This window comes from Aythya marila (genome assembly GCF_965140915.1).
Source record: "Aythya marila genome assembly, chromosome: 3".
NCBI classification, from domain to species: Eukaryota; Metazoa; Chordata; class Aves; order Anseriformes; family Anatidae; genus Aythya; species Aythya marila.
In genome coordinates, this window is record NC_139044.1 from 67,602,848 (window position 1) to 67,616,812 (window position 13,965).

Here is a 13,965-nt window from a genome sequence, read left to right on the forward strand (position 1 = left end):
ACCTCATTATATCACTTCAAAATTTTACTTAAAAGGAAACAAAAAATAAGAAGTAAACCAAATGAGAATTTGTTTTGGTTCAGCTAAGAGTTGTCATGACTGTTTTGTTAATCTTTTTTTTTTTTTTTTTAATTTTATTTATTTATTTATTTATTTTAATCTAATTAAAACTTGATCTTTTACCTGAATTTCCTATTGTCTACTTTATTTCTAAGGTTTCTATCAAAGGACTGGAATAATCATGAGTTTAGTTGCTTGATCCAAAATTTGATTTTCTTCTTTTTATTCATTTATGTTTGCCTCTGTGTGTGCTGAAGGAAGGTAAATATACATACGTGTACATACATATATATTAAAATTACATCAATTGGCAAAGGTTATGCTTGTAGAGAGAAATTACTAATCAAAGATATGTCTGTTTGGAAGTATGATTGATAAATGTGAAGAATGCTTTTGGTTAAATGTAAACAATAATCAAAAACTGCAAGAAGTGTGAAGGCCATGTACATTCTCCCCATCCCCCACTCTTATTTTAGTGGTTAAAGGTCAACATATTAAAGTTTCATAGTGACTGAAAATAAAAGGAGACTGTTCTGTTTATTTTTATCATTTAAAGTATGTTTTGGTAAGCCAAAGAAGAAATGATTAGTAATAGTATTTGTAGCAATTATTAATAAAATTTATGCCTACTGGAACATTTCTGACTAATAGGAGATATAGTTCTGCAACTGAACTTACCCTAAACAGGCTTTTTTTTTTTTTTTTTTCTCCAGGACCTGTTTGCCTTGGATGTGGAGCCCTATCGGTATAGCGGTGTTAACATGACAGGATTCAGAATTCTAAACACGGAAAATAGCCAGGTGTCATCTATCATTGAAAAGTGGTCTATGGAGAGATTGCAAGCACCTCCTAAACCTGATTCAGGTTTGCTGGATGGATTTATGACGGTATGAATATCACTGTTTAGTGTTCCTGTCAAAGGAAAAAATTCATTTCTGTGACTAAAATTGTTTAGAGGCATGAGGCCAAATATTACTTTAATCTTTATTCAAACAGTTGCTGGGGTGTTTGTTTTAATATTCTGTAGACTGAAAACATAGCATATCAACTTTATTAAAAAATCACACATACTGTATTTTTCTAAATGATAATACCACATTGTAAATGTATTAATCCAGTCTGTATTTCCCTTCTTGGCAAAAGTAGTGTGGCATCATGTCAAATCCCAACAAAAATCAAGCTAAATCACAATGTCTCCTCAATATTTAATTATTTTATTCATTTAGGTATTTCTTTCATAATGATGTTTACTTTTTTAGTAAATGAAATTTTTATTATTTCCCTTCTGCATAATCCTTTTTTATTTATTTACTTTTTTTAAATGGAAAGTATAAAGAATTTCATCTTTCTAGTTTCTGCACAATGTCCAGTTTCTGCACATTAATGTAAATAGTATGATATATATATTTTTTTTTTCCCTTCCATTGCAATTATTCTGGTCTCTTTAGTTACTGAAAATCAAAATCACCTTCATGCAAGTAAACTTTCATTGCTGGGTTTTAAGTGGCTTTCTGTTCATTAGTTAAAATTAAATCTAATATTATAGTGGTACGGAAGGATTTATTTGAAAACATATCCTGCATTCGGACCAATTTAATTTTCAAATTTATTAGAAGTTATTGCAATGTATTTATCTAATTTTCCACTTCGTCTGGATCAGGGGTGATGTGTAACACCTTTGCTGACAGAGTTCTACTGCTCTTTAGATTTTTAGAAGCCTTTTCAGATTCAAATATTTCATATTTGAAAAAATGCTAGGCTCTGTTCCTTGAAGATTGATATCAGATTTATATAACAGTTGTTTAGATTGTGTTAGATGAGTCATGTAACATAAGTAATCTTGTGAATGTTTTTTTCTGTTGATAACATATAAAGATTTAATGGATATTGCTACTAAATTACACTTGATATGAGTTTTTAAAAGTTAATTTTCTTTTTGTCTTTTTTTTTAGAAAATTAACTTTTAAAACAAAAATATTTTATTTTATTGTTATTAATAGTGTACTGAAAATGAAAATTGGAAACATTTTAAAAATTAACTTATGCAATAGTTTCATTGTGTTGCACTTCTGAAGTATTGTATGATGGGATCTGTAAAGTTTCATTGTTAATTTCTCTAAATAATTTCAAATAAGCAAATGAACATGCCAATATTTTAGAAATGTTTGAAGAATATATGTAGTTCATATAGAGCTGATGCTTTGAAGTCATTGCTTCATGCTTCCATTTTGCATTAACTCTTTAATTTGACTTTTACCCTTTTCAACATAAAAATTTTAGCAGTTCATCTCGCTCACTGGAGTTGTATATTTTATGCTTTGATCACAAATGTAATTGACCTCAAACCTTTGGATGGTTTGAGTGCAAACAATAGTTGTATTACCATGGTCAAAAAAGCCACACAGCGATAAAGATTGGAATAGAGTTCTGTGGGCCAATCACATGTTTTTCATCTTGTGGTGCTCTAAAGAAAGTGTCACTCTCAGAAAAGATTCTGGTGTAAGGCAGAAGCTTATTATAGCTAGTGTACTGCATAAGATGATACGTTACAACATTACTTTCCAGACAGAAGAGGATAAATAAGTGCATGAAAAGCATACAGGATTATTTTCTGGAACCCTCTTTGTACTTCTAAGTGGTTTCTGTAGTAACCACAAAAACCAAGTATTCACACAGAATGTTGTGAATATTTTAGAGGAAATGTTTATGGAGACGAAACATCTAAATGCAGTTTGATTGCCTGTGTTTTAGATACCTGAGAAATGCAGATAGCATTTAAAGGTTACTTAAAGGCCTAATAATTTTGATAAATTTTAGGTACTTAAAGAGCTTTTATAATCTAGCTTTTAGATACAGAAAAGGCATACACAAGATGTAAGTTTTAAAATAAATGTCTATAGAAGACATAAAAGTAATTTATGTCATGACACTGTTGCACAAAGTTCTTCCTGTGCTCAGTAGAATAAAATAAGTCATTTTATTGATTTACTGTCAATAGTTCTTAGGTTTGTCAAATTTGACTGACATTGCACTGTGGTTAATGTGTATTTAAAGTCAGAAATGCACTGAGGAATTAAAGGTGCTGCACTAATTGCTGCTGAGGAATACTGTATGTAAATGATATGGGCCGAAATAGGAAAGTTTTATTTTCAGAGGTTGATGACAGCTTATTCAGTAAAATAGTAGCAAAAACCTGCTGGTTTTTAATGGGTTAATTTAGCTTGAGCCAACTAGCTAGATGCCATTTAACAAGATGTTTAAACACCTGAAACTCCAGTTTGCCAAATGAAAAACTAAGGTTTGTATTTCTCTGAGTAGAGACCTCAGGCAAATCTGATTAGTTTCCAGAGGTGTAAAACCAGGCAGTTTTGGATCACAAAGTTTATAAGCTCAGTTGGTTGTGTTGTGTCCTTCTTCCACTTTTCTACTATATGCAAATCAGTGTAGCCATCTTGCCAGAGTTGGAACTGTGAATTTAACTCTGACATTTAATCATATTTATTGCAACATTTTGCTATTTGTAATTCATAGAGTTCCGTCTTTTTTTTTTTTTTTTTTTTTTTTCTGTTTTAAAGCTGTTTTCCACAGACATATGTAAATCTCTTATTAGGATGTTATTTTCCTCATAATCTGACCTGTAGTATACCAACATGATGAAAAGGGGGTATAAAATTTCATCTTGTAACTTTATAAGATTCCAAGTTATAATTCCAAGTATGGAGCCTATTGATTTCAATTAGGGCAGTTTTTCCTTTGTTTCCAGGCTGATGCTCAGGACAGGTCTGGGAAAGGTGATGCTTTAGCATACCTGAAAAGATTAGTGGCAACAAACAAAATTTCCAGCACATTACACTCTAGTTATTGGGTTTCTGAACTTCCTTTGTGTGGGCTTTGGAAAAAAAAAATCACCTGCTTAATAAATGATAAAATATTTAAACATTCTATTATTTAATAAATAATAATTCTGTAAATCTGTTCTGTGATGTAGGACAGTAACCACAGAAGAACCAGCTTTGTTCTTTATGTTTCTCAGGCAAGTCTGGAAGTATTTCAGTAAATATTCAGAATTTGAATGTGTTGTGTCAGAATATATACATATTTTCTTTACACAAGCTTGTTGTGATAAAAGGTTTGCTTGTTTATTCATAAGAATCAAATATGCATGGTTTCTAGTAAGGTCTAAGTTGGTGACTTTCACACAGTAGAACTGTGTGAATATGATGATTTTAATATGATACATAGAAATCCTGTGGAAGGTTCAGTGATTTTCTTTTATTGAAGTGGCTTTTATATCATGACTAAAATATTAAGAGATTTCATTTATACTTTTGATAGTTCTTTCGTATTTATTATTTGGTCCAATGAAAATCAAAGTGGTTCTTTCTTATCCTTTTGCTATATTTGTACCTCTATCATACATATATCATAAATACATGTGCACATGTGGTTTAGCTTAATAAGCCAGTTAAAAGATTATATTATTTTCTGTAATCTGTAATTTTTTTTTTCTGAGTATCTCAGCAGTCTTGAATTTAAAAATGCTCTGATTATTGTTTTTGTATGATCACAGAATCATATGATCAATGAGTTGAATTGGAAGGGACCTTAAGGATCATTTGGTTCCAGCTCTCTGACTTGGACAGGGACACTCCCTACTCTTTGTCCTCTCAGACTTTACAAATGGGTTGATTTTTAGTGTGTTTATGTGGGTATGTGCAAAAGTATGATGATAGATTAATGTATGTAGACTTGTGCTTCTGTGGTCTTGAAAGTATTTCAACACTGCAGACTGCAATTCAGAAGCAGAGAGACTGAAACTAGTCTGAAACAGAGGGAATCTTTGACTTGGAATAAAAATATATTTTTTCTTCTAGAAAAATGAATTTATAGTGTAAGTCTAAAAAATAAGAATTAAATAAAAATATGTATTTTATGTAACTAGGTTTTATTTCATAAAAAGTTTTGGTTTTGCATGGGTTCATTCTGATTTAGCCTGGAGAAAAAATTGGATTTTAGATTTTCCTGCAAGACAGAAAGAAAAAAAATCTTAGTAATGATTACTGAGTATTTTTGTTAAATTCAAACAGTGCTGTCATCTATGCTGTATTAATAAAAGAATATTCTGTAGAACAGAGGAATAATGCACAATTTTCAAGAAAATTTGCCTTGGTATACCTGACTCAACATCAAGTCAGTCAAAGTGGCATACACTGAGAAAGAAGAAACCAAACCAAACCAAACCAAAACCACAATAGAACAGCATAAACGCACTCCTGCATTTATATATGACAGTCATCATTCAGACCAAGCAAAGTAGAACGTGCATAGTGATGGAAGTTCAGAATTCTTCTACTGTACAGCTATTAATCTTCCACAGTGTTTTATGCCTCGAGTCAGAAGTTAGGATTTATAATTAAGATGACCTAACAAGTTCAGCTTCTTCATTAACATAAAGTGTTCTGTACTAATTACTTTTGCATATCATTCGATTTAGCTATCTGCTTTCATCTTATGTAGGAAGGAGTTTGCTTTTTTCTGTTCAGATTATTAATTCCATGCTTTAATATTCACTTTAGTAGCTTTATATGGCAGGTGCAGGAAAGCACTGTGGTACTTGAGAATGCTATAGATCAGGTCAATATTAGGTTTCCTCAGAAAAATAATAGAAAAATTAAAATTTGTAAAAGCCTTTCTCAGATAAAGACAGTAGATCCTAGGAAGTTTTCTTTAAATACACAATTGAAAAAACATGCAATAATCGCTGCGAGAAATACATTTATACGTCTTTCTCAGTCACAAGTGCATTCCCACCAAAAAGCTGTCTCAGACAGTCCTGCATGATACAGTAAAAATGCACAGGTGATAATTGCCTTTGAATTTTGAAAGGGAAGTGAAAGAGTGAATAATGTTGGATTTGTAAAAGCACAGGTAATTTCACCTGAATAGTTCTCCATATTTGCACACCCAATACATTTGTATATTCATATAGTCTTTGTTCATTTCCTCTGAAGCCTTCTGTAAGAAAGCTTCCACTAAGTGGCCTCTCAACATCTAAGTCCCATGACTTTCCTGTGAAGTCTAGTTTATCAGAATGTTAATTTTAGCTTTGTGGTCAGGAATATTAGTTTAATATTCTGAGAAGTATTACTGAATTTAATCATAAGACAAAAAATTGTTAAATAAAAGAATGGCAGAAGGACATTAAGTGTGGATGCACAACAATAGTATATTTTCAGTTACATTAAATTAATATGGTTGAAAAATCCTGTAATGAATATGCCTATTGTTTAAAGAAAATGTTAAATGGTCAACTGTAATCAGGTGAAAGAGCCTGTAATCTGCGAGAGCCCTTTGGCCTACTTTTTGATAAACCATTATGAATCACGTTAAACTAATTTGATTAAGTTAATTCAGTTGAAAAGTTTACTTTTTTTCCATTCTAGACAAGATTGGAAGAAATTAATAGGGTGAGGAAAGGCTTAGGACCCATCTGAAACTGAAATTAAGAAAAGTAGTTCATTTTTTTTGCCATGATATAACCGAAGTCTACTCAAGTTTTTCATGAAAATGAGAAGTAGCTTTCATACCAGAGAATTGGACATGAATAATATGGATGGCATGAAAGACAAGAATGTATTGCTGCTATGAAAGACAAGAATATATTTCCCAGGTTCAATACCCTGCTCAAAAAACATTTTACACAAGGAAATTTTACACAATCTTTGTGTCTCTGATGCATTTTAATCGAAGTTAGGTGAACAAAATACTACAGCAATAAAGGGATAGATTAATTTAAACCAAACAATATTAAAATAGAGCTTTTAGTTACTATCTCAAGAAGTCAGGGAGATGCAAAACTGGAAATGTACACTGTTAGTAATAGCAGTAGTTTGTATATCTGGTTCATGTTTTAATCTAATTTTGTTCTGGACCTCAATTTCTTAAGTATTTGTGTATTAAGTATCTTAAGTATTCTACAAAATACTCTGCTTTCCTTTCTTCCTAAATGAAGCAAACATTTATGATGCCATCAAGGGCTTTCCTTCAGCACTCTTCTGAAGTTTAATTTACTTTATTTGACTCAATTCATCCCTAATGTCAGGATTTTCAATGACTGTACAAACTGATTTAAATATCTGCATTATTACACTAGATACAAATTCTGCACTGTGAAGAAGAAAGTTCTATTAGAATTCAATTTTGTTTTCCTTTTGGAAAATAGACTTCTATTTTTAATCCCCGAGTAACCATAGATTAATTAAATACTTAAGCAAGTATGATATTTTCACTTGTTGAATTAGTGCTTTAATGAAGTTTAGGTGTTCATCTAGAGGCGTTAACAGCACTTGCAGCTGCTTTACTTCCTACTAATTCCTTAGAGTATGCTTTGATTTCTTTAGAATAATAAATTATTTCATACGTGTTTATATTTGTGATTTGAAATGGCGATCTTTTTGATTTAGTGTTGATTTAGTGTTATTTTATGGAAGATGAAGAGGGCTTCCAATTTGTTGAATAACTTGTTAGAAATTAGTCATTTAATTCCGTTAACAGCAAGAGGATATTTATGAGACTGCAATTTCTTATCTCTACCTAACAACTGAGAAATAACAGTTATATTTGAGGTAGCTAGCTAAATAATACTTCAGTAACTGCTAGCAGGCACTGTGACTGGACAGAAGGATTTGATGAGAAAAGGGTTTTGTTAAGTTTCTGAGTCTGAAAAAATCCATAAAAATAAAGAGAAATACTCATTACAGAAAAACAGCCTTGGATTTAGAGCTTCAAAGAGGATAGCTTGTTATGTAGACAGCTTTATAATTATCCCTTTAGCAAAAGGAATTTTCTGGATTTGCTGATGAGACGTGTTCAGTAAAACACTGTGGCAGCAAATGTGTACTTCAAAGAAAACACTAAACAATTACTTATTACTCCATTACAAGCTAGAAGTCTCCCCTAGGCACAGTTAACTTCATGAGTTTAGGGACTATGTGAGGTTTTGTGCTGTCAGATGTTTTAGAAATATGTCAGCTATTTTGAGAATTAATTACATTATTAAATATTTGACTCTTGCATGTAGTCTTTCTTGCTATTTTAGGAGACAAGATCTATCAGAAACTTGCAATTCTGTCCTTGAAGAGAAGATATGCCCAAGTGTCATGTAGCACTTAGCAGAAATAAATTGCAGCTTCTCCCATATGGAAGGTTTAGAATCATAGAATATCCTAAGGAGGAAACCACAGGGATCATCAAGTCAGACTCTTGGGTCTGCACAGAACCACCCCAAAACCAGATCATGTATCTGAGAGTGTTGTCCAAACACTTGAACTCCAGCACAGCACTTCAGTGCCGTGGCCTGTTCAACTGGGGTGCCTGTTCAAGTGCCTGACCACCCTCTCAGTAGGTGAAGAACCTGTATTCAACCTGAACTGCCGCTGTTGCAGCCTCTTGCTGATTGCATAGGATTCATCCAGATGTGGTTTGAGGATGTGCGCAGTTTATTTATAAACATAGTAACACTCATACAATGCTTGTATGTTAGAGCTCTCCTACTACATCTTTAGAAAGTAATAGAGGGAACTCTTAGCATAACAGCAAGTAGGGACATGGCAGAGCTTTTGCAACTTTCAAAAATTCATGTGTAGTCTGTAAGACTAGCATGGGGTATTTTTTGAAATAGGAACCTAAATGCCTTTAGTTATGAAATGTGCAAGTATCTGCACTGTATGAAATTTAAAGTTTGGGAACTGTAACCCAGTATACCATAAACACCTGTGTCCAAGAAGATAATTGTCATAAGAGAAACATTTTGAAATTCAGTGTAATCATTTATTTCTGCACTATATTTATTGTAACTTTTCACAAAAGGTGAAACAAAATGCACTGTTACTTTTATTCTGTTTCTTTGCTGTTATGGTTAAAGAATGATGTTTTTAGGAGCAGCATAATGAAAGCTGGTAATCAGCAGACTTATTTGCAGGAATGAACAACTCTAGAAATCATTAGGTTACAGTTGTACAGGATGTGGAATGGTGGCAGTGGAGCCATGAGTTACTTCGCAACAAAAGTCATTTAATTTGTGCAGTGAAGGGACCAGCAATTTAGCCCCATGTGCTCCCCAGCTTCACAGTGGCACAGCCTATTAGTTAGGGCTGGTATGTACTCAACAGTGAGGTTGAAAGATATGTTGTAGGTAATATCATGGCCCAATGGAAATCAGTATGTGTTTAATTAGGCTAAACTTTAGTTTGCTACATTCATGCTTAGGTTAGATATGGTAATGCAAATACACTGAAGAGTTTTTGTTGTTTTGTTTTTTGATGGTGAATTAAATAATATAAGTGATAACGGAGTGAAAAAGAGTGAAAATTGTAAATATGTCTTTGGATATTCAGGTTTTTAATTTGGCCATAGTTTGGTAAGCTCTGACTGTCTCCATTCATTGTGAAAAACAAGAATGCGTTACTTTTTCTGTTATGATTCATATTTTCTAATTACTAGACTGGCTGACGTAGCTGGTAGAAATAAACAAGCTTCTGGGCATACCATTCTCTCTGATGAAAAACATAGAAAGGCATGTGAGTGAACGTTTTCCTATTTCCAGATGTATATTGATTTGCCTAATAAAATTTATTACTCCTTCCTATAAATCAATTTTTGCTTATTTAATTAAGATGCAACAGTTTCTAATTTTAAATGGGTTCATGTAGTACATGTAGTCTTCATGGGGACTTTCATTCAGATAAGATAAATGTTTACTGTTTTAAATTAATCTTGGGGTATAATTTCCTGTCCAGAACACCATGAACTCATTTTTAGTGCCTTTCCAGATGCTACAGGATATTTTTCCTGGCTTCCACCTGCCCTTCCAGAAGAGCACAGGTCTCCTATAAGTCCACAGTCATGTCTGCCCATCTTTTGTGTGTGTCTCAGGTACCCTTGAATATTTCAGATGGTGCTATATGCCTGTATTTAGGCAGCTTAATCAAGCTTCTAGCTAGAATTGTAGCAGTGAATATATTTTCCTCTTAAACAGACGTGGGAATACAGTGGCCACAAGTGCACAGACAAAGCCATTAAACAGCATGTAGGAATATTCAAGCATCAACCTGAATCTACATGTGAGTACCTTCACATCAGGCTGGAGACAAAATTAATATGCTTTCATTATTATATGTTTTCTTTGTGCACCTGAGGCCTCTGCAGCCCCAAGCTACACTCAGCATAGGAACTAGATGAAAAAATACTGTGCTAAATGCAACTATCATGGTGTAAAATGGAGATTTCACTTTTTATAGCCTTCATACTCCCATTTCCAAAGGCCCAAGAATATATATAGTACGTAAGCAGCAGAGATAAGACTGTATCCTATTTCAAATAAATGAGGGGCCACGTAATGTCCTGGAAATAAGTATTTATATATATATATATATTTATATATATGTATGCATCTTAATGCTACAGAATTATTCAATCAAGCCTAGTGGTTAAATGCTACTGGAAATATATTATTTTGAGAAGAATATGATGTGCATGAGATTTCTCTCAATACTTATAAAAAAAAAATACTATTAGTTGCTATTTCTTCTTTGCAAATATTATACACCTAGTGATTTGATTGTTGTCAATATTACTTATGTAAAATATAACCTCTCCTCTCCCTCAAAAGGTTTTATTTGACACATGGGTTCTTTACAGACTGTTTATACTTGCAATTATTGTGATTCTGCAGAGTGCAGATGTTATGTATAACAAAATTCATACACTGTTCTAATCTTAAATTACACCTGACAATTAATGCTAAGTAGTATAATATTAGACTGTTTTAATATTAGATTATCTAATAATATTAGACTGCTTTGGATTTCTTAGTCTTATGTTTTGTTAAAATACTACAGGGCAATTATTCTGACATAATTCCATAGTTTGAATTATTTTGCAGTCATATTCCAAATAAAAATAACTGTATCTGAAGGAATGTTCTTGCTGAGAAGAAACATTTATTTATTGATCTTTAAACTGAAAAAAATCTTTTTATTACAATACTTACAATTTTTGTCCTAGTCCGTTGTCTGGACAGTGTGATTTCATGTTAACATGTGTGTTAGAAGTAGGATGTCCTTATGCAGGTAGTATCATAGTAGTGTGTATCTAGAATTGAAAGCAGGGAACATCAAGTTAGCAGCTGGAGGACTTCTGGCAAATTATTTCATTAAGTTGTTAGATTAATTTGGAAGGTGATATCCACAGACTTCCTGACTGGACTGTCCTGGACTCCTTGGGGAAACCTGGCAAATCTATATATACCTTTTGACCAGTGGTTGTTGTACCAGTGGTACAAGTTTTCTAGTTTGCAGTGTAAAACTGCTTTTTACATCCCAGAAATGTGTTAGCTTTTACTATTTTGTGGTCTATTGATTGATTGAGCTCCTGAAGTATAGAGGTAAGTATAGAGGCACAGGGAATTAATTTGGTAATATACATAGTGATATTTATAAACTTAAAAGTCGACTGTAGATACATATACCAATATGGTGTACATAAAATTACATAGGCTAATTTATTGTGATGCTGTTCTTTAAACATCTCATTCTCTGGACAACAGCAAGAATCCAAGGATTGCTTAAGAAAAAGAAAAACAACAAATACACTTCAATACTTGTTCAACACATCAGACCTAGAGGTCTCTAACTAGTAAGAACACATTTTTCATGTAAATCTGTTTGTGTCTTATTCTAGTGGAGTAGTGCCCTCTGGGAAGACAAACTACGGGACAAAAATATTTTTGATCAAGTATGAGCTATGAAGTAGGCCAAGGTTAGATAACGAAGGCTTCAACAGTCAGTAGTGGGGATAACATTAAATCTTTTGAGTTCACTGGGCAGTTGAGGTACCATGCTGGGAAAGCATACACCGTAGTTGGAATTTCTTATGATTGCATATTATTATAAAAATTGTTATGCTACATGCATGGAAATTTTATTCCAGAAAGGAATAAAGGCCCCCTCTACCAGATAATGTCTCATTGGAGGAATGTAATGGTGGTGAAATAAAATCTGAAAACATTATTTTCCGTTAAATAGTCCGTTGACTTTCCAGATAGTCATCGTTTCCACCACGATGTCTGTGGTCTTTCTTTTTTTTCTTTTTCTTTTTTTTCTTCTTTTTTTTTTTTTTTAAATCAAGCTCAAGCAGTTTTGATATGACTTGGGGAGGTAGTTCTTTGTTGTTGGTAAAAGGTTTGATTCATTAAATTATTATGCTTTTCAATTCAGGTTTAATTACTAATCCCAACTGGGATTTCTCTAGTGTGCCTGAATATGTGTGTCATAATACATTAAATAGTTTTATTCAGTTTTACTGAATAAATATAAATGCCACCCTGTCTTCAGTTTGAATTTCAGTATCTTCTGGTATCCGTGTGCATCTTTAAACATTTAATATTTACTGGATAATTCTGTTGTACTAGATAATTCTGGCTATATGGTTCTGCTCTTCAGTTCATATTTTTTTTTTTTTTTGGTGATTAATTATTAAGCTTTTCTAAAGGGAAACACTTTAATGTTCTTTTTGACACTTGGTAAAAATTATTAATGTTTATAATATACTGTGAGCAGGTATATTATTTCCAAAAATGAAGAAAAAAAATCCACAATTTTATTAAGAGTTTCTTCTTTGTACTACTAACAGTAGCTGTCATTATTTTTCTCTCTACAATACTAAAATCCGTACTTTTCTAGTAACTGTTATTCTGCAAGGAATTTCCATTCAGTGATTCAGCAAAGGATGCTTGCAGGAAAGGAAATGATATTCTGTGTGTATCAAACAATACAGTAGGTGTTGTCCAGAGTGACTACAATAGATTGTCTCCAGCCATTTGTACACCATGCTAAACTTGATGCTGTTTTTTTTTTTTGTTTGTTTGTTTGTTTGTTTTTTGTTTTTGTTTTTAATAAAAGATACCCATAAATCACTAACTGAAATTTTACATTAAAATCACAGTGATTTTCCCAGATTTACGATTAGGAAATTAGGATTAATAGTATATAGTTTTCAGATGTATGTGTAAGAAAGGAGGGTTTGTATATAGAGCATCAGAGAAAGTAAATTGCAAGACCAAATTGCAAGACAGGAATCCTTTTCTCAGGTGTCTTAAAATCTGATGTGAGAAGTAATCTTCCTAAAAATTAAGCATTTACAAGTATACTATATGCTTAACTCTAATAAAAAAAAAAAAAGTTACATGTATATATTGAATTCTGTAGGAAAAAAAAATAAGAAGGGAAAGGGTGGTAAAGTACAAAGGAATTTCAGAAATGTAAGGTATGTATCCTTTTGTGGTCCAAACAGTTTCAGTTCTGGTACCTCGGTGTGCCAGGTACATTTCTTCTATTGCCTGCAGAGCTGTAAACTGGGCCAGTGAGAGCAAGAAGTAGCAGGTGCATAGTTGAGTTCCTTGCTAGAGCAAAATTACTGCGTAGCTTAGGACGATATTAAATAATAAGAAAAGCTATAATATGCATACATTCCTTTTCTTTTTCAGTGCTTTATTTGGGATGTGTTCCTATCTCAGGCTTGTAAACCTACTGAAATAATTACCACCTTTCATACCTCTATTCCCCCCCCACCCCCAGATGTTTTTTTGTGCCAATATTTAAATCTAGTTTTACACTATACCTACCAAATGATGTAATTTGGGTACTTGGAGTAAGTTTTTGAGCAGTGTCATCTGTACAGAATTAGTAATATCTGTTTTTCTATCTGATACTGTTAATTCAATGATTTTTTGAAACTCTAGAGGTAGTAGAGATTAAGTATTTTCACAAAGATATGTATTCAGTAGGCAATAGATGTGACTAAAGTAAATCTTTAGTTACATCACTGCTGGCTTATGACCATACTCTT

General features: G+C 32.5%; 1 protein-coding gene across 1 annotated transcript in view; it reads left to right on the forward strand.

The window, feature by feature from the left end:
* Window positions 1-13,965, forward strand: part of GRIK2 (glutamate ionotropic receptor kainate type subunit 2) — a gene marked incomplete at its 5' end in the record, with an annotated part of 393,079 nt that overhangs the window by 157,703 nt on the left and 221,411 nt on the right. Inside the window, one exon of the mRNA XM_082757228.1 lies at window positions 774-947. Within this exon, the coding sequence (XP_082613354.1) occupies window positions 774-947 (174 nt within the window). The remainder of the gene's footprint in view (window positions 1-773; window positions 948-13,965) is intronic.